The sequence below is a fragment of the Myxine glutinosa genome, chromosome 1 (assembly GCF_964187855.1).
Source record: "Myxine glutinosa chromosome 1, kmMyxGlut1.1, whole genome shotgun sequence".
In the NCBI taxonomy this organism is placed as follows: Eukaryota; Metazoa; Chordata; class Myxini; order Myxiniformes; family Myxinidae; genus Myxine; species Myxine glutinosa.
Window position 1 is genome coordinate 141,519,930 of NC_136261.1, and position 21,444 is coordinate 141,541,373.

General features: G+C 41.5%; 1 protein-coding gene across 10 annotated transcripts in view; it reads right to left on the minus strand.

The window, feature by feature from the left end:
* The window catches only part of LOC137429041 (diacylglycerol kinase iota), a 687,154-nt gene that overhangs the window by 119,970 nt on the left and 545,740 nt on the right, over positions 1-21,444 (minus strand). For all 10 annotated transcript variants that reach the window (XR_013623429.1, XR_013623428.1, XR_013623427.1 and 7 more), the window contains 2 exons: positions 10,829-10,936; positions 8,034-8,114 (listed from right to left, as the gene is read on the minus strand). Coding sequence is in view for 7 of the 10 variants with exons in the window: in XM_078777718.1 (XP_078633844.1) it covers positions 8,034-8,114; positions 10,829-10,936 (189 nt within the window). In the remaining 3 variants the exon portion in view is untranslated. The remainder of the gene's footprint in view (positions 1-8,033; positions 8,115-10,828; positions 10,937-21,444) is intronic.

Sequence of the window (21,444 nt, forward strand, 5' to 3'; positions counted from 1 at the left end):
TATACTTGTAAACTACCGGTTGATGCATTATTACCACAGAATGTTTCTCAGGACGATTATTTTGATTTGGCAGGTGCCTGCATACAGTGGACGGAAAAAGCGGGTGTTGGCATTTGTGGAATCCCAGCCAAAACATCCAGCCTATCCGCTTGGGACAATCCTTTGTGTATTTGATCAGTTGAAACCCTGCTCTCTTGTTTATCCTCAGAAAAAGATTGGGTGAGGCAGCTAGCAATAGCAGTTTGGCTGAATACCATCCCCATCCCCTCTCTCGGCCTAAAGGTGGACAATTCTCAGCTGAGAATCACTTGTACCGTTTGACTTGGTTCACCTCTGTGCCACCTTCATACTTGCATTTGTGGTACGGCAGTTGACTCCTCATGGGTGCATGGTCTCAGCTGCAAGACAAGCACTGGTAGGTTCCCTCGCCATCATCAATTGAATGACCTCATCAAACAGGTTTTGGATTTTGTGAACTTGCCCTCTGTTTTGAAACCAGTAGGGGTTTCCAGGGTCGACAGTAAGAGACCTGACGGCATGTCCATTTTCCCTGGAAAAACGGCAGGATATTGGACTGGGATTTCACATGCAGTCCTTAGTGCCCTGTCACACATAGGCGGATTTGTCGGCGACTACTGACGACTGAAAAAAATCGCCACCACCCACCGACAATCGTAATGAAACCGTAATGGACGGTCTTCTGTAGTCGTGGTTATCCTCCCCAGGTCTGCTGCAGTCGGCAAGAGCCGCAAAGGGGCCAAATATTTTTTTAAATGTTTAAAAACGGCGCGCTCAGTCGTCCTCAAAAAAAATCCGCCATGCTGTCGTGATGGAACCACCATGCTGTCGTCGGTATCCGTAATAAGACCGTAAAGCGGCCGCATCCCAGTCGCTCATAGTCTTCCGCAATCGTCCCAGCATCGCCCCACCAGCTATCACGGCAGAGATGCGAATGCCATACGGCCTTCCTGCGGCATCTTCCCGACTACGGGCCGACACTGTTGCGGCTGCATATCGACTACAGAAGAACTGTCACGTCTCCCCTGCAGCTATGGGAGACTGACGACGACAGCAGTAGGACTAGTGGCGGCCGAGTTACGGCCATTGGCGACAGAGATACGACTGCCTGGCGACTGCATTACGACATACCACGATTTTCTGGCCAGGTATAAATAGGGGTGGACATTTCAGCTCACTGCAGTATGTTCTATGGACAAGGTCTACCAAGGGTCTCTCTACCAACATCTCTCATGGATGATGAACATAGGATGAAGCTGGTCCTTCTGAATGACTTGGCAGCACTGGACCAAGATATTGCTGCGAATGACCTACTGCTGGCTCATGCTGAGGAACAGCATCAAGAAAGAGGACAACGGAGGGAGAGAAGACATTGGGTGAGGCCGTGGCTCCTGCGACGACCAGCTCTAGGGCAGTATGAGCAGCTCATGGTAGAGCTCAGGGGCGAAGACGTGCAGGGCTACAAGAACTTCACCAGGATGGAGCCAGCCCTGTTTGACGAGCTGCTAGAGCGTCTCGGTCCTCGAATCGCCAAGCAGCTCACATTTTGGCGTGAACCAATAGAACCAGGTCTGAGACTGGCAATCACGCTGAGGTACCTTGCGTCAGGGGATAGCTACATGTCCCTGCAGTACAACTTCCGAGTGGCCCACAACACCATCGCCCTCATTGTACGGGATGTCTGCCAGGCCATCGTCGATGAATACCTGGAGGAGGTCATCAACACTCCCTCTACACCAGAAGAGTGGAAGACAGTAGCTGAGCAATTTGGACTGAGGTGGCAGATGCACCATGCCCTAGGAACACTCGATGGCAAACACATCTGCATCAAAGCACTGAAGAAGTCTGGGCCCGTTTTTTTCAACTACAAGAAGTTCTACTCCATAATCCTGATGGGGCTGGTTGATGCCAACTACCAGTTCATCTGGGTGAACATGGGAGCGAACAGATCGTCATCAGATGCCCAGATCTGGAATCAGTGCGATCTGAAGTTGGCTGTTGAAGATCATGCCATCGGCTTGCCAGAACCAGACCCTCTGCCTCATGATGCCCGAGACATGCCGTACTTCATCATCGGCGATGAGGCCTTTGCGCTGAAGACCTGGATGATGAAGCCCTATGGCAGGAGGAACTTGGACCACCAGGATGGGATCTTCAACAACCGCTTGTCTAGAGCAAGGCGCATCGTGGAAAATGCTTTTGGGATCCTATTCAACCGGTTCCGCTGTCTACTCACAACCATGGCCCAGACACCAGAGACAATCGATAGTATCATCCTGGCCACCGTTTGTCTCCACAACCTTATGCATCTGCATTATCCAGCTCAGCAGAACGAGGTGATGGACCATGAAGACAATGACCTCAACGTCATCCCAGGCTCCTGGAGGGAAGGTACGCAGCTGGCCGACATGGAAGAACGGGGGGTTAGAGGGAACGTGCACACCCGTGTAGCCAAGGACCAGAGGAACTACCTCAAGACCTACTACAACACCCCTGCCGGCTCCATTCCATGGCAAGACAGGATGGTGTGAGGGTCTCCGTGGAGTGAGGTCCTGTGGTGCCGACAAGGATATGGCTTTATTGTTTGGACTTGGGACTTTTGGGAACTTTATTTTTGGGACTTTGGTCCTTTGGAAACTTTATTTATGGGACTTGGGACCAGTGGAAATAATTTGTTGGACTTTATTTCCATTCTCTCTCCCTGCAGAAAAGTTTGATTATTACCTTACAATGACACATCTTTATTAACTTTCTTATTGTACATCAAACATCCTTGGCGGGCTTCTTCGCCACCTTGGTCACGGGGGCCACCTCTTCAACGTCCTGGATGTCTGCCGCCTTTGACCCAGAAGCCTCAGCAGCTATGGCCTCTGGGTCAAAGACGACCTCTTCTGGTGCTACAGCTGGCAGATCTGGTACGGTGTCCTCATCCCTCTGTGGAGCCTTGGCAGGCCTCCCCATCTTTCCACATTTAGCAGGCATGCTGATTACAGCTTCAAATACACAAAACTGTACCCTGTCTACGAGCAAAGAGTGTTGTGTGAATCGTCTCCAATCGCCGGCGGTCTTATTGCAGACTTGCGGACGTCGGAGTAAACCGCCATCAGTCGTAATCTAGCCGCCAGACTGTCGCCACGCTGCCGCCGTGCATCCGCAATGCAGTCGTCGTCGATCTTCAACAGTCGCCATCCCACTCGGGGCGAGGTCAGTGCTTCGTCGCAATGCAGTCGCAATGTGGCCACCTGCAGTCGCCATACTGCCGCCTGACCATATTTGACCGCCCAAAATCGCCAGTAGTCGCCGAAAAATCTTGATCGCCGGCAGTCGCCAGTAGTCGCCAAAATATCCGCCTATGTGTGACAGGGGCTTTACATACAGAGATCCTTAGCTCCAAGCAAGTTGGTTCCCGAAATGACGGAAACATGCAAACTCACCAAGTACATCAATTTGAGGGAGAACTATGAAGTTATTCCCACTTGCATTGAGACATTCGGTCCTTGGGGGCCAAAGGGGCTCAAATTAATCAATGATGTTGGAAATCTTGCCCGCATTGCCACTAGTTCGACATCGTTTATTCCACAAGCCATCAGTATGGCAATAAAAGAGGAAACGCGGCAAGCATAACGGGAATGGTTCCAGAGTCAAAAAATTATTGATGACATTTTTTACCTCCGAAAGTTTTATCGCATACCAAAAACTAATTTCTCTTTGGTGAAAGTGGCTTTTTTCTTATGAGAACTATGAAATGGGAGTGTTTTTTGTGAAATATGGTGATTGTTTATTTAAAGTTGTGAATTTTGTTTTATTGACTTTATTTGAAATTGTAATTTATCAAAAAGGTTTTGGTCATTCATTTTAAATTACTTTTGTGCTTTATTCCTGTTTTACAGCATGTTTATCAATTTGTTGCCTTCAAAGGACTTTTGTTCAACCTGGGCTCATTTAAAAATAAGTGCTCTGTATTGTAAGCATTTCATAATTGTCTTGAACTTTAAAGTGAACATATCCTGCTGTCTTGCAATAATAAAAGAAAAACAATGTTATAAACAATCCATATACAGTCCACACATATAATCTGAGGTCTAGAAAAATCAGACAGGCAATGCGGTTCACCTTTCATGTATAAAGACTCATGTAAGCAGCTTTGTTATAGATAAAGATCATTGCTGCTTACCTGGGCTTAACCAGTCGTTACAGCTCTCATCCATTCATTTGAAGGAGACGCATTCAAAATAGAATGCCTTCAGCATATCGAGTTTCCTCCTTAGGAGTGGAACCAGAACTCCTTAAATCGCTACATCCTTCATTGCATCCTTCCGCAAAGGGTGGAAATGCGAATGGTTCGATGGATGTGCGGAGTATCGTTGAGAGAGAGGAAGACAAATGATGAATTGCGAAAAATGATGGGAATAGAGCCTGTGATTGATGCTGTGAAGAGGAACAGGTTGAGATGGTTTGGTCATGTGTTGAGGAAGGATGAAAGTGACTGGTTGAGAAGAGTGATGGAAATGAATGTAGAAGGAAGTAGAGGACGGGGAAGACCGAGAAAGACTTGGCTAAAGATGGTGGAAGAAGAAATGCGGGCAAGGGGGTTAACAAGGGGAGATGCAGAAAATAGGGCAAAATGGAGAACATTGTCATGGGGACCGCAAGGCTAACCCCCGCTCTAGCAGGGAAAATGGCCTTAAAATGCATGTTGTGTGTTGTTGTATCCTTCATTGCCCCTTATACTCCTGTCAAGTTTGGTTGTGATTGGATAAGTAGTACCAATGGAATGTATCGCAGTCAAAAAATCAGTCAGACTGACAGATACCAAATTGCGTATTTTAGTATGATAACAAAACAAATTCAAAAAATGTTGAAATTCATGTTTTAAAACATTATTAGAAATAATTACTGAAACAAAGCCAATCAATATATCAATAATTAATCAACCTCACAAATGCAAACTACATAAGTGAAGGAACTGTACCAAATAGCGATAAACAGTAAAAATGTGGACAATCAAATAACCACACGGACATTAGCCTCCCACAATTTCCACCCTTCGACTCTGCACCAACAATTACCTCAAAATGCCGCATATGTTTTCGATTGAAATCGTTCCTTCAAGTATGTTCCTACTTTTCCAAAGTAAAAGTTCAGATAAAAATATGAATTAAAATAAACGAAAGCATAAATGGATATGCCCTTGCCCACGTTAGATGCCAACCCACTTGTACAGTCGTGGACAAAAATATTGGCACCCTTGCACTTTTTTCAAATAATGCACCATTCTTTCCAGAAAATTGATGAAATAAAAAAAAACATTTTGGTGTCCACATATGTATTTCTTTGGTTTGCAGTGGAACAAAACAAAAAAAAGCTGAAAAAAATCACTACATCTTAGCTTATTCCACACAGAAATCCTAAAATGGCCCGGACAATATTATTGGCACCTTTTAGAAGTTGTTAGAAATAATTGGATTTCAAGCAGGTGGTGCTGCCCCTGGTGTTGGGCTAGCGGCTAGGGTGCCGGCTTAGGATCCAAGGATCCTGGGTTCGAATCCCGGTCGATCGCTGAATTAACGCCAGGGGGGTTGACTCAGCCTGTCATCCTTCCGAGGTCGGCTAATTGAGTACCAGTTCACTGGTAATTCCCTGTTTGTCGTTAAAGGCGGCAAAAAGGGTTGGCGTCAGGAAGGGCATCCGGCCGTAAAACATTGCTTCAAATAGGGGACCGAAAAACAACAACAACCACGGTTCCCGAAAAAGGCCAACCCCCGCTTTGCGGGGAAAAATGGCCTCTAAAGGTGTTTTTTTTTTTTTTTTTTAAGCAGGTGATTCTCCTTTACTTTGGAATTGAACTCACCTATGGTGTGGTGCAGGTGCCTGCAATATAAAAATCACTCATTCAACCAGTTTGAATGGAGAAAAAGAGTTATTCTGCTGTTTGTTTTTGTCACTGTGTGTACCGCAATGAGCATGGAGAAAAGAAAGAAAACCAGAGAATTGTCTGAGGAGGTCAGACACAAGATTGTAGCCAAGCTTGGACAATCTGAAGGCTACAAGTCCATCTCCAGAGACCTTGATGTTGCTGTGTCCACCATACGCAATGTTATCAGGATGTTTAAGGCCCATGGCACTGTAGCCAACCTCCATGCACGTGGCCACAAGAGAAAACTTGATCGAAGATTGTCTTGATCAAAACGCTTGAAGGATTGTTCTAATGGTGGAGAAAGCACCTCGATCAACTGCCAAACAGATTCAAGCTGACCTTCAGACACAAGGTGCGACAGTTTCAACTCGCACCATCCGTCACCAACTCGATGAAAGGGGGTTCTATGGTAGGAGACCCAGGAGGACCCCACTGCTGAGAAAGTCTAACTGGAGTTTGCCAAATACACACCTGAACAAGCCAAAATCCTTCTGGGGGAATGTCCTGTGGACAGATGAGACCAAATTAGAGCTTTTTTAGTAAAGCACATCATCTCTATGTTTACAGAAAACAAAATGAAGCAATCAAAGAAAAGAAAACCTTCCCTACAGTCAAACATGGTGGAGGTTCAGTGATGTTTTGGGTTGCTGTGCTGCCTCTGTCACTGGGTGCCTTGAATGCGTGCATGGCATCATGAAACCAGGAGATTACCAATACCAAGGCATTTTGGAGCGCAATGTTCAACCCAGTGTCAGAAAGCTGGGTCTCCGTCGAAGGTCATGGGTCTTGCAGCAGGACAATGACCCCAAACACACTTCAAAAAGCACCCAGGAATGGTTCAAGACAAAATGCTGGACTGTTCTGAAGTGGCCATCAATGAATCCAGATCTAAATCCCATGGAACACCTCTGGGGAGATCTGAAAAGAGCAGTTGGGAGAAGGCACCCTTCAAATCTGGGAGAACTGGAGCAGTTTTCACAAGTAGAGTGGGCCAAACTGCCAGTAGAGAGGTGTAGGAAGCTCATTCATGGCTGTAGGAAGTGCTTGACTGCAGTTATTTTGTCCAAAGGTTGTGCTACCAAATATTAAGTCTTAGGGTGTCAATGATTTTGTCAATGCCATTTCTTTTTATTTTCTGATTTAAAAGGATATATTAAGTTCTGAATCAAAAACAAAGGTTCTGTAATATTAACAGTGAAATAAAGAATTGTGGAGACCAAATACTTTTGTCAATTTCAACTTATTTTTCCAGAAAATAGTGAGTTATTTGAAAAAAGTGCAAGGGTGCCAATATGTTTGGCCACGACTGTATGTCTGATTTCAATTAAAGGTCACATGAAAAATTAAATGTCACATGAGTGAGAGTGTGAGAGAGAAAAGAGAGATAAGTAGAAGAGAGAAAACATCAGATGCTTCTTATCCAGTGATGATATGCAAAATGATTTTCCAAATGCACATGACCTTCGACCTGTTGAATCCAAAATTGAATCAGTTCATCTTTATATCACAGTCCATACTTGTGCCAAGTTTGGTTGAATCCCTTTTGTGGTTCACAAGTAACTGTGGTGATAAAGATTTTCAATTACAGGTCATGTAACCATTGACCTTTTTTATCCTAAAGTCTATTGCGTTAATCTTAGTATTATTGTACAAAAACAGTACATTATTGTACCAAGTTTGGTCAAAATCCATTCAGTTGCTCAAAATTATGCGTGTACACACGCACGTATGCATGGAAGGATGCACAGCCGGACAGACAATCCAAAAACATAATGCCTCTGGCACCTTCAGCTGTGCAGGCATAAAACGGCTAATTAACTTCATCCAAATAACCCCCTAGCTTCCAATAATTCCCACATAAACGCCTCATGTAGGAACAACGTTCATGCTACTGATGGGGGCGAGAGGAAGAGAGAGACAATAAGAAAGCTGTTGCTGATGCATGAAATGTTCAAGTTCTGCTTGGCAGATGTGCTTTTCCACATGTAATAACAGAAAATTAATGGCTGTCATTGATTTACAAGAATGAGAGTGAAACACCAATTATATCAAAGTATACTGTATTCTAAATTCAACAATACGGATTTGAAAGGGTTACCTGGGTCGTGGACTGGAGCTTGCATCATTCTCATTCTGCTTTTGAGAGCCTTTGTCTTTTGAGTTATCTGGGGCATCCAACCTGGCAAGAATTAAATGGGAAAGCTGGTCTTGATAGAGTGTTCATATATCATATTTACATACTTCTAAAGATGTAAAACAAGGATTTCAGACATCAAAGGTCCATGCAAGGAGTGGCTGAAAACAATACAACCCCATGCAAACATGTAGTTGTGCAAGTAATAAATTGGTCCTTGCCAAATTAAATTTTCAATGCGTGCATTGTAACTCCAATAAAAGGAAGAGATATCCTCCTACTTTAACAACTATCGAGCAAGGATGATCATACTATATCACTTGTTTAACGCAAGCTGTAAGCGGTATCAAAGGAAAGTCATCACAAAATAGATTATTAAAAGAATAAAGGATGTTCAAGGGAAAGACAGGATTCTCATGCCATGCAGGAATGTGTGTACAATAATTCAAATTTTACTAAATTGGGAATAAATTTTCCCACGTGGGGCTCGTGTGAATTTTTTTGGATTCAACCCAGGACTCAAAACCAGGGTGGTCTTCAGTAACATGGCAACAGCACACTGAGTTATTGAGTCTTTGGGAGGGCATCAGGAATTTCTCACACAAACATTGCAAGCACCAATGGCAAGCGTCTTGCATGCCCACCAGGAAGACCCCAAATTTGTGTATAATGTATGTGTTCGAGATCAATCTCCACATATACAATTTGATAAATTCCCATGTAGGGTCAGTGTGTACATGTGCACGTCTATAAATACACACAATATACATATATTATATACAGTATACATATATATATATATATATATATATATATTATATATATGTATATTATATGTATACGTATATATATGTATACACACGTGTACATATGGAAACACAAGAGGTATAACAGGAAAAAGGACTTGCTGGAACTCCATCTGACAACAAACAAACAATTTTTCCACGAAAAGCTCATGCAGACGGGATTTGAATGGCAGGATCTCTCAGTCTGTTCCTCTTGCTCAGCCCAGAGGCAGCAAGCAGACCTGTTGGGGCAAGCAAGTGGTGATGGTGTCGCTCGCCGAAGCCCAAGCTGGGCCTGTGCACGTGCCAGCGTGCCAACGTTCATGCAGCCATCACTGGAAAAACGCTTTCGGAAGAACGCCGAGTGCATCCGTCCCAGTCTGCAGCCAACAACCATCACCAATCCCTGGTACTACTCAGACCTCACACTCCAAATCGGTGGTACTCTCCAGCACAGCGTGTCTATATTGAGCTATCAGCTGTTTACTTTAGAGACATGTTTTTTATTTTCTTGAAAAAATTCCCAACCATTTCCTATTTTTCTTTTGCACTTCTTAAGCTATCCCAAATGTTATTTTCTATACTATGTTGGATTTTCAAAGAAGTTATTTTGTTGTGGTTTTCAAGCCACTACCTTTTCACTACCTGTCTCTCTGTGGTTGGCATTCTTAGCAGTTGTACTGAAGGCAGTATAAAATCATACAAGTTTGAACAAAAAAATAATAAAAGATAAAAATTTTGTAAAAGTGGCAATCGATATTTGAAAATTAACATTCAAAAGCAGATTAATGAACAAAAATATAAATAAAATGAATTTTAAAAAAAACTTATGAAAAGCAATATTTCTGGTTAATTATTTTAAGTGTGCAATTGTAGAGGTGTCAAAAAAAATAAATCACAGCTTGCAGTTTTATATTGAAGTCTCACAAACTAACATACATTTGCATTTATAAACTGAATAACAACAAAAATTTACAACATATTTATCGCATAACCAGTATAGGAGGGAAAAGGTTTGACTTTATACCAAATAATCAAGCCTCCTCCATTTAAAAAATGGATAAAAATTTATAAAATGCAAAAAAATATATAAAATGGCATTGGGGAAGGCTTGTAGCTGTTGAAAAGTTTGTTTCTACAATTAGGACCCTCGATTTTTAATGGTACAACAGAGTTTCTTAGACCCATGTGAGTACTAACTAAACCAGCATTTAGAATATATATATATATATTCTTGCACTGTCAACGCTCCAAATTTCCAAGCTGTATCTCACAGCCGGCTGGGATGTTCCGAATGAAATTTTGCATCAATAATGGGGATAAAAACTATGTGGGGTTGACATAATGTTTTGACCTAGAACTAATTTTTAAGGTCGTGATCCAATATAGTATTAGTATAAAATAACCATAAGTATTAAAAAAATTACCCATAATGGAGTACGATACCACCATTTAGGTTTTTCGCCATTTTTTCTGTCAATGTATCTCAAATCTGGCTGGAACTACAAAAATGAAATTTTGCATCAATAATGGGAATGAAAGTATGCGAAGTTGACATCTTTTTTTTTTTACCTTGAACTAATTTTACGGTCATGAACCAATTATAGACATTTTAACATTTTTCACCACAACTCGACTAAGGTTTGTCTGCTAAGAACAAAATTGCCCTTTCTAGCCTAGAGCAAGGGCATTTACACTTAATTTACAACATACCCCTCTGGGTTAAAGGTCAAGAAAGGTTGAATGGTGGTATGAAAAAAATAACGTATTTTTTTGTCATCGGTCAATTTTGCCAATATGGAATCTCAAAGACCCCCTCTCCCCCACCCTACTCACACCCTCCCCCCCCCCCCCCCCCACCCTCAAGGAGGCTTACCCTTGGCGATCGCTTTGTGATCGCAGATATCTAATTTTTTAAATTGAAGTTTAGCTCATTACCTCGTATTTTGGTATGCAATTGCATAATTAAGGTACCTTTTCTTTGCAAAAGAAGGGACATCAGTGCTAGCAACAGTGGAGAGAGCAGATGACTCAGAAGGAATATTCTTACAGGCCTTGTTCACTGGAAGTTCCATCACCGGCCTGTGGAACAATGAACACAAATAAGAAATGTTCAACAATTGATCAAATAAAAGAGGATTGCTATACAACTGAGTATAACCATCGTGTAATGCATCTTGCATTATGCATCGTGTAATTATGCATCTTGCATCTTGCATTAGCATCGACACTTGCTAAAAACAAGAGGCATGAGAGGCTAAAACCAACAAAGTGAAAACCATCGGAAAAGCCTTTACACTCAAAAACATGGACCGCTATACTTTGTGTAAAAGCTGAGAAGCTTTTGGATCTGCTAGAAAATTCAAACTAGATGGATCCTGGACTCCTGTTTCATTCCCATAAGATTATATCACTGGTACAGGTTTTCACAATGAGGTCAGAAGGTGAGCCGTTTTCAGGCATTATGGGGAACAGTTCTGGAAGTGCTCATCTTTGACCAGTTTCATGCCTCATGAGCTGTGTAACAAACCTGGAAAAATGCTGCAAACATATGGCACTGTGGTTGTCAGGTTGCATGGGACATTTGACTGCGTTAAGAACAAGAAGAGCATTTAAGTGTAGTAATAGAACAATATTCACTAAATGCATTCATCGACTAACCACAAGCAAAAATGGGAGGAAATTAATTCCCAACTCTGTTTTCTAAAGAAGAAATGAAAAAGGTAACAATATTTAACAGTTACTGACACTTCATTTTTCAGCTTTCGAGGCGATAGAATGACGACTGTTTAAGAAACAGAATACAAACAAGTAGAGCTACAGTCAAAGTACAATAACCCCATGTTAAATAAGTAAATAACATATCCTCCAGCATGCCACATTGCCAGGGCGCCTTCGGTGCCCGGCGATGCAGCGATACAGCACATGGAGATGGATTTGGGAGGGAGCAGTGTCCAATCATTTATTAATTGCATCATGAAAATAAATAAATAATAATCGTAAAATAATTAATTTCTTAATCAATTGCCTAATAGCATACTTAAACTACAAACCAACTAATGCCGGCAGATGGAATGCCCAGTTTAAAGTCCATCTGAGGTTTATTTATTGATCCCTCTCTTGCACTTATATCTGTGCATGTACATAGAATGAATATGCTCCTACTAAGCATTTCTATTCGTGAGTAGCAAAAGTTCTCCAATTAAAACATTATGTTCACTAAATGACGCCTTGTTGCATGGATGATTTGTGCAAATCAGTTTGGCACCACATACTCCCATCAGTTTGCATATTTGCTTCGGAATTGATAGTCCTTGTTCTTGCAGCATCCAGATTATCATATGACTACCTTTACTTTTGTGCAATTGATATTTTGATGCCTCATGAATGTGTACTCTATCATACTAAAATACGCCATTTCATGTCTATCTGATGAAATTTTGACCCAGATACATTATGTCGTTACTTATCCAATATCAACCAAACTTGACAGGATGACCAAAGGTTGCATGATGAAGGTTGTAGCGCATTCATTTGCCCCCCCCCCTCCCCAAGGGGGTTTTCTCCCCCGAGCGGGTTTGCCCCGCCATTGCCGTCAATGGGTTGCGTGTTGAGGTGTATAGCCATATTAAGTTAGCTTTATCGTGGCGTTTTTCCAAGGCCGCTTCGAATAACAAAACTAACGATAATAGCGTAATATTAATGTTATTACACACAATATTAATACCAACAAGTCAGGAGACGACGATGGTTCACGAGCGAGCGGTATTCAATGACAACGGACGGACTGTAACCGAAACAGGCCCGGACAGGCCAGGTCCGGAAATGTCAAAACGAAGGTTACTGACCTTGAAATGAGATAGAAAATAATGTATAATCAGTTATGAGGTTAGTTAGCTACAGAATACCGAAAATTCGGTGAAAAATGAAATGAAAAATAAATAAATAAATGAAAAAAATAAATAAATATGAAAAATCGAGCTCCATGGGGCTAGACACATGACAATGGCCTAACCAAATATCGAAACCCCTGTCAGATTCCACCAAACCCCTCGGAGAAGATGTAGCTTGAACTCGATTACCCCCTAAAAAGACATCTTTTTCGGGCGTGGCTCCGCCCACAATGGCGCCCACAATGGGCGCAATACGCCCACTCTAGGCAGGACACAACTGAATCATGATATCAACCTCCCACCCAAGTTTCCTCAAGACCGGATGATATCATCGGGTAGTTATGCTGCAGACAGACAGGCACACAGACACACCGACACACAGGCAGACAGACGCACACACATGACGAATATAGTGGTCACTTGATAACTCGTGAACCAACAATAGCATCATATTAATGGTATTACAAAACAATATTAATACTAATAATATCCCACCTCCCCAAGGGGTTTTTCCGGTGAGTCGACGTATATAAATAGCTTATCATTACATGGCGTTTTAGTGGGAGCAACGGCCTCTACCAGCAGTAATGAACATTAATCAACAGTAATGAATATTATGAACCACAAACACGTATGATTCGCTTTTTAAACAGTCGCTAATGCTGTTTGTAACACTAAATGAAGAAATTTGGAGGAATCCCGACATGCGTGAGGTAAGTTTTACTTCCAGAACTGAGCGAAGATCTACTGTACTCTAGGTACCCCATACGTTTTGGGTTAATAACATGACTCTTCCTGGCGCTAATGTGGCGTTTTTCGTAGCGAACTTTTGAAACTCGCTCCTTCTGTTTAAAACGAAACTGAAAGGGAGAAGCTCGGGTTGTGCTCCTTTACCAAGCAGCTAACTAGCGCTTGCCAAGTCAGCCGTTCCTTAACGGTTTCGAATGGAGTGCTTGCTCGAATGCTTTAACCACTTGGCGATCTCTCCACAATAACCTTGGTAAATGAACACACACACAATGTTCTTGAGACCCGATCATAGATCGACTGTAATCTATATACCCCAAAGAGGAATGACCCTTTTTCCGCTCCCGAAGTGAGTTCTTCTAAAAGATGGAACTTCTAATGAAGATGGAACTTAGTTCTTCTAAATTCGCCAATAATGTCAAACTGAATACATACTCATTGCCTGAAGTATAGCAGAGAACAACTAGAACGGTACTCGGTAGAGCAGCCAGGCCATACCGTTTACGTTTTGTATCCCACTGATAGGCTGGATCTGGATTCGTACCTGAACTAAAATCTAATCGGCTTGTTTTTGTCACGTAACCAACTCACAACTTTTCACACCACAACTTTTGTCCATAACTCGTCCACAACTTTTGAAATAATGCTTTATATCATTTTTGGCCCCATCTGTCAATAGTGAATAATCAATTGAAAACTTTAAAAAATCTTGACATTAAAAAAATTCTTCATGACACATTCAACTGTTATTAATTATATTATCATTAGGTGGAGAAAACGACAACATTTCTTCACATAAATTCTATGTTATTAACTCAACTGGACTATGTCCAGCTGAGTTTTTGTGGATACCCAATGTCCGTCGTCCGTTGTCCGTCTGTCTGTCTGTCTGTCTGTCTGTCGTCTGTAAACAATTCGACGTCTACGCTCTAAAAGTCACAAATATTGATTAAATTTGATGAAACTTGTTATGCGGCATCTTTAAGACATAAACTAGTTTGGGATTGCATTTGGGCGTGGGCGCGGCAGAGCGGCCATATTGAAAAATCAATTTTTGTCAATCTGGTACTTCCTAATGTAGCTAGAAGGCTGAAACTTGGTGTGTAGACAGTATGTAACAAACCTCAACACATATATTACGGGTTTTGACGATGTCCGAAAATGACCTCGTCATGACCTATGACATGACTTGACCCATAAACATCAGTTTGGACGACGTCCAAGCTCTAAAAGTCACAAATACTGATCAAATTTGATGAAACTTGTGCCTTTTAATTTTTTCTAGTTTCCTGTTTAAACATGAGATACCTTCAACGTTACTGTACCTCTTTAGCACATATAAACTATATAGTTTGTGGTTCTGTTATGCATATTCTAACCATATTGATATAGACCAGTTGAGTTCAGGTTCCCTGGAACCTCTAGTTATTAGTTGCATCTACTGCAACATAGCTTTGCAAACTTTGCTAAAATGGTTTTGGATGAACAATTTAGAATACAATTCAACAGTCCCTAATTCATTAAAATTAAAATCATTAAATTAAAATTTATTTAATTAAATTAAATTAATTTATTTATTTATTTAATTAATTTACATTTAATTAAAATTATTTTAATATTTTATTAAAATTATTAAAATTAAATTTAATATTTAAATTTAAAATTTAATAAATATTAAATTAATTTAATTTAATAAATTAAAAAATTTAATTTAATTAATTTAAAAAAAATTAAAAAGTCATTAAAATGAAAAGCAAAAAATGCTGACATTTGCACCACGAAAGAATGAAAAAACAGCTTTAAAATAGACAAATTTTTGCGCCATCATTTTTCATTTTCACAATTGAAGCAGAACAACATCTAATATTCGTCACAACCCTCTTGCTCGTGTTTTTTTCACAAAATAATGTAATAAAAATACCGCAACGGCCAGAAAACTAGCAAAGGAGGTGGTTAAATTATTACACTCTAACTTGAGTAGGTCGGAGTTCCATAGTTCCAGAACTATATCACACCTTTCACGAACTGACTGTCCAGGTTTGACAGTCGACTGAAAGTAGTTAGGGTAGGAATTTGGAATTTGTTCAGAGCAACAACGATGACTCGCAAATGCTTCGTGAACGAAACTGGGATTTTACCATTGTCCAACTCTAACTATGCTAGAAGATGGGACACCTAGTTTGTTAATGTCCATCCCATGATGAAGTACCTGCAATACATCAATCAGACAGTTTATAGTTGGGTTGGGATTCAAAGACTACACAGGTCAAAGGTAAGTGTACTACCAGTGCAGCATCCTGTATGTCCAGTTCAAATCCTACGTAATGTGTTGGTTTGTCCATTGTCCATCTTGTGTCATAATGCATCTAAATGTCCACTGACCACTCACGATGTCCTTAGAATTTAAAATTTGTGTGAAAATAGACAAATCTCAATTTTGTCGTCCTCCATTTGATAAACCCACAAGATCATCCGTGAATATTTGATCACTGTACATGGAATTATTAATTTTGGATGTTGAGTTGTTAGTTGTTAGTTGTTGATTAAACATCTCTCAAATGTTTAATTCAGATTCCCATGGGAGATGGCTGACAGGAACATGAAACAGAGCTCAGAAGGAATCGAGACAAACAGACATTTTGGTTCTATTCGTTTATTTCCTTAAAGTTATAAGACCCACAGATTATCAAGAAAGAACATTGTTAATCTGCCACGGTCATCTTTCAAGGTTATGGGATTTTGTTTTCGTGCCAAGGACAAAGTACATAATGCAACATTGATAGAACAAAAGATTTTAAAGTTTAATGTTCTGACGTATTATGTTTCTGGAGTATAAATGCCAAAAACAACAGATGCTGAGAACAAAATATTCCCATGAGTCCCACTTTTCCCTCTGCACCACAGCCAAACTAATTTGAGTGTAGTGGAAGCACAGAAACAAAACTACTTGGAATTAAATGAGAGGGTAGGATGAAGGGGGTTGGGGGTGCCATTATCGCTTACTCCAAACCATACAAGGAATGAAAGAACATGACCTTTGAGTAGCTACAGTTGTGTGTTTTTGCCAGTAGCCAATACTTTTTGGTGATTACAAGAATCTGCCTCAGCTTGCTCCCTTGGCATCTGTGGAGTTAACACAGATAAAGAATCTTCATCTATAAGCTTGATGCAATGCACACAAAAATCTCACCATTTTGGAAGCTCGAAAATAACAAGAACAAAAGCGATTCTTGCAAATCGTCTCTTTCACAGTTCTGTGTTGTATTATTCAGTGTTGTGTCAATTCATAACAAGTGCAACTTACTCTTTAGAATACAGGTGATCAGATATAAGAAAATTCATAGTATCTAGCAGGGCAGTGTGAAATTATTAAAACAGTACTTTTCATGCAAAATAATCTCAAGGAAAGACTTAATGAAACCTTTCCCTCGCGGTCCCCATGTACTGTCTTTGTCTTTCCCTCGCGGTCATGTGTTAGTCTTTCCCTCGCGGTCCCTATGTGCTGTCTTTGTCTTTCCCTCGCGGTCATGTGTTAGTCTTTCCCTCGCGGTCCCTATGTGCTGTCTTTGTCTTTCCCTCGCGGTCCCCATGTACTGTCTTTGTCTTTCCCTCGCGGTCCCCATGTACTGTCTTTGTCTTTCCCTCGCGGTCCCCATGTGCTGTCTTTGTCTTTCCCTCGTGGTCCCCATGTACTGTCTTTGTCTTTCCCTCGTGGTCCCCATGTACTGTCTTTGTCTTTCCCTCGCGGTCCCCATGTACTGTCTTTGTCTTTCCCTCGCGGTCCCCATGTGCTGTTTTTGTCTTTCCCTCGCGGTCCCCATGTACTGTCTTTCCCTCGCGGTCCCCATGTACTGTCTTTGTCTTTCCCTCGTGGTCCCCATGTACTGTCTTTGTCTTTCCCTCGTGGTCCCCATGTACTGTCTTTGTCTTTCCCTCGCGGTCCCCATGTACTGTCTTTGTCTTTCCCTCGTGGTCCCCATGTACTGTCTTTGTCTTTCCCTCGCGGTCCCCATGTGCTGTTTTTGTCTTTCCCTCGCGGTCCCCATGTACTGTCTTTCCCTCGCGGTCCCCATGTACTGTCTTTCCCTCGCGGTCCCCATGTACTGTCTTTGTCTTTCCCTCGCGGTCCCCATGTACTGTCTTTGTCTTTCCCTCGCGGTCCCCATGTACTGTCTTTCCCTCGCGGTCCCCATGTACTGTCTTTGTCTTTCCCTCGCGGTCCCCATGTGCTGTTTTTGTCTTTCCCTCGCGGTCCCCATGTACTGTCTTTGTCTTTCCCTCGTGGTCCCCATGTGCTGTCTTTGTCTTTCCCTCGTGGTCCCCATGTGCTGTTTTTGTCTTTCCCTCGCGGTCCCCATGTACTGTCTTTCCCTCGCGGTCCCCATGTACTGTCTTTGTCTTTCCCTCGCGGTTGTCAGCTCTTTCACGAGCCTCGATTCAGTATAGAAAAAAAAAAAAAAAAAAAATGAAGAGAATACGAGACAAGGCCATAAAGCTTAGTAGGAATGTGAAAAGGGACACAAGAGGTATCAAAATAATATCAAGGCATTTTAGAGAGTCTTCTGTGAGCAGAGTACAATCTGACAGAAGGAGAAGATGTGCCGCACTCCATGGCTGTACATTTATAACAGAGCCAACCGTGAAGCGAAAGCCATGGAACCGCAAATCACACAGCAGTGAATGTACAGTACTGTACTGTACTGTACTGTATAAGCAGGTCATGCTCACGGCTTGTATAAGATGTTGTTTTTGCGTACGTCCACCTGCTTTTTGCATGGCTGGTAAAAGATTGGTTTTATAAATGTGTCAAGTTATCGGCTCATGAAAAAATTTTTGCGCCCTTGAAAAACCGCGAATTCACGGAACATGGCCGCGATTAGGGGGGGGGGGGGGGGGCCAAATCGCGATTTTGCGGAACACAGCCGTGAAAAGAAAAAAACCCGTGAATTTGAGAGACATTTTTTCCGCGAATAGAGAAACATGTCGCACTTTATCAACCGCGAATATGCAGATTCCGCAAAAGCCGACCGTATATATCTTCTGCATGTACGGGGGAGGGGGGTGGGGGGGGGGGGGGGATATGAATAGCCTTAGATATCAGCCAATCAGAATTTGAGTTAAATTCAGTCTATTATGAAATAATGATGTTACTGATAACTTAAAAGAAAGTTAGTGGGGAAGAAAGGGACTAACGGTGTCCAGATCATTTGGCTAAAGCCGAAACACAACATCTGGTATGTACAGTGGTGAGAAAAAGGTTGTGAACCCTTTAGAATTTCCTGTATTTCTGCATAAATTTTATCTAAAATGTGATCAGATCGTCATATAAGTCCTACTATTAGATAAAGAAAACCTGATTCAACAAATAGCACACACAAAAAACTACTTTTTCATTTATTTATTGAGCAAAATGATGTAACATTCAATTTCTTTATCGGAAAACGAATGTGAACCTCTAGGTTAATCAGCTCAATTAAGGGGGTCGTTACAGTGAGATGTTTCAATCAAAATGATTACAATCAGAAGTGAGTTTGGGTGGCCCTGCCCTATATGAAAAACATAAACTTTGTTTGTCACCATCAGAGTCTCGACTTCACTACACAGGTTTGTGGAAGCATTTCATGTCCCGATCAAAAGAGATTTCAGAGAACCCCAGAAAAAGAGTTGTCGATGCTCATCAGTCTGGAAAGGGTTACAAAACCATTTCTAAAGAAGTTGGGCTCCACCAATCCACTGTCAGGCAGATAGTGTACAAATGTAGAAAATTCAACACAATTGTTTCTCTTTCCTGAAGTGGTTGTCCCAACGAAAATCACTCCAAGAGCAAGGCATACAATAATCCAGGAGGTCACAAAGAACCCCAGGGTAACGTCTAAGGATTTGCAGGCCACTCTTGCATTGGCTAATGTGTGTGTGTCGCAAGAGGCGACCAACAGGGTTGGCGGCAGGAAGAGCATCCGGCCATAAAACATTGCTTCAAAAAGGGGACCATGGTGTCCAAAAAAGGCCAACCCCTGCTCTGCGGGGAAAAATGGCCTCTAGAGGTGGTTCTTCTTTCTTTGTTCTTGCATTGGCTAATGTCATTGTTCATGAGTCCACAATCAGGAAAACACTGAACAAGAATGGTGTGCATGGGAGGATAGAAGGAGGCAACCACTGCTCTCCAAGAACATTTCCACCCATCTCAAGTTTGTCAAAGACCACCTGGATGATCCCGAAGGCTATTGGAAGAATATTCTGTGGACAAATGAGTCGAAAATGGAACTTTTTGAATTAAATGAGAAACGTTATGTTTGGTGAAAACCAAACACTGTATTCCAACCATGAAGCATGGTGGTGGGAGTATCATGGTATGGGGCTGCTTTACTGCACCAGGATCCAGACGGCCTGCCATCATTGATGGAACCATGAATTCTGGATTGTACCAGCAAACTATACAGGAGAACGTCAGGACAACCGTCCGTGAGCTGAAGCTTAACAGAACGTGGGTCATCCAGCAAGACAACGATCCTAAACATGCAAGTAAATCTACAACAAAATCTCAGAAGCAGAAGAGATTTTGTGTTTTGCAAGGGCCAAATCAAAATCCAGACCTAAACCCAATTAAAAAGTTGTGGCAGAACCTGAAGTGAGCAGATCATGCAAGAAAGCCCAAATATCTCTGAGTTGAAGCAGTTTTGTAAGGAGGAATGGGACAAAATTCCTCCGAGCCTATGGGCAGGACTGATCAAGAGTTACAGGAAACGTTTGGTTGAAGTTATTGCTGCTCGAGTGAGTGTCACCATGTTACTGAATGTAAAGGTTGACATATTTTTTCCAACAAAGAAATTGAATGTTGGATCATTTTGCTCAATAAATTAATGAACCATCGCATAAGCTCCTCTGAACTTCGTTTCAGGTGAGCTAAAAAGTAGATTTTTTTGGTGTGCTATTTGTTTAATCAGGTTATCTTTATCTATTATTAGGACTTGGATGAAGATATGATCACATTTTAGGTCAAATTTATGCAGAAATACTGAAAATTCACATACTTTTTCTCACCACTGTATACAGCTTTGTGTCTAGTTCACTGCAACACCAGCATATGTTGTGTTGAACAGACCATCTTCATAAACAAAGAACAGAGGTTGTGGGGATTCATTATATTGTAATAATGTTTGCAAGTCTGTTAGATATAGCTCAACAGAAGCATTAAGCTTTTGCCCACCACCGTGAACCGGGTCCAAAAAATGGTCCAAATAAACCTTTTAAACCTGTGATTTCACGTAACCCTGTTAGTCACCTCTTGCGACACACGGAATATATGTGGAATAGGTGAAAAAAGAAGTGGTGCAGCACTTAACTCCCACCTGCTGGCAGAAAATTAATGATTGTGGCAATCAGTGGCTGGAATTGAGAGGTTATGTGCATGGTTTGACTGAAGCAATTTCTCATGTTTTGTCATAAGGATTTGTAGACCTGCCCATTGACGTTGGTTATCATCCAACATATTACAGATGTTTCATTGATTAGAAACGTTTGAATAGTGCTGCAGAGAAAGCTGATCTGCTTGAGGAAGGAACTGTGGAAGACCACGTTGAAATTAGTGGTGAAGGAGATTTTGTGGATAAGCAATGCAGGTATTATGCAGCCACAAACTCCCAATAAGCTATGGTCTCATTCCAAATTCCCAACCAGTAGCATCACATCAAGGGTATTATTGCCAGTAGTTTGTATTATTTTCCATAAAACAGAAAAGTTAATTAAAGAAAGGAGCAACGGCCTCAAGATAATTTAGCAAAAGCTGAAACAAAAATATCTCGTATGTATTACAGCTTTATGTCTAATCCACTGCAACACCGGCATACGTTGTGTTGACCAGTGTATCTTCATAAACAAAGTACAGAGGCTGTGGGGATTCATTATATTGTAATAATGTTTGCAGGTCTGTTGGATGCAGCTCAACAAAAT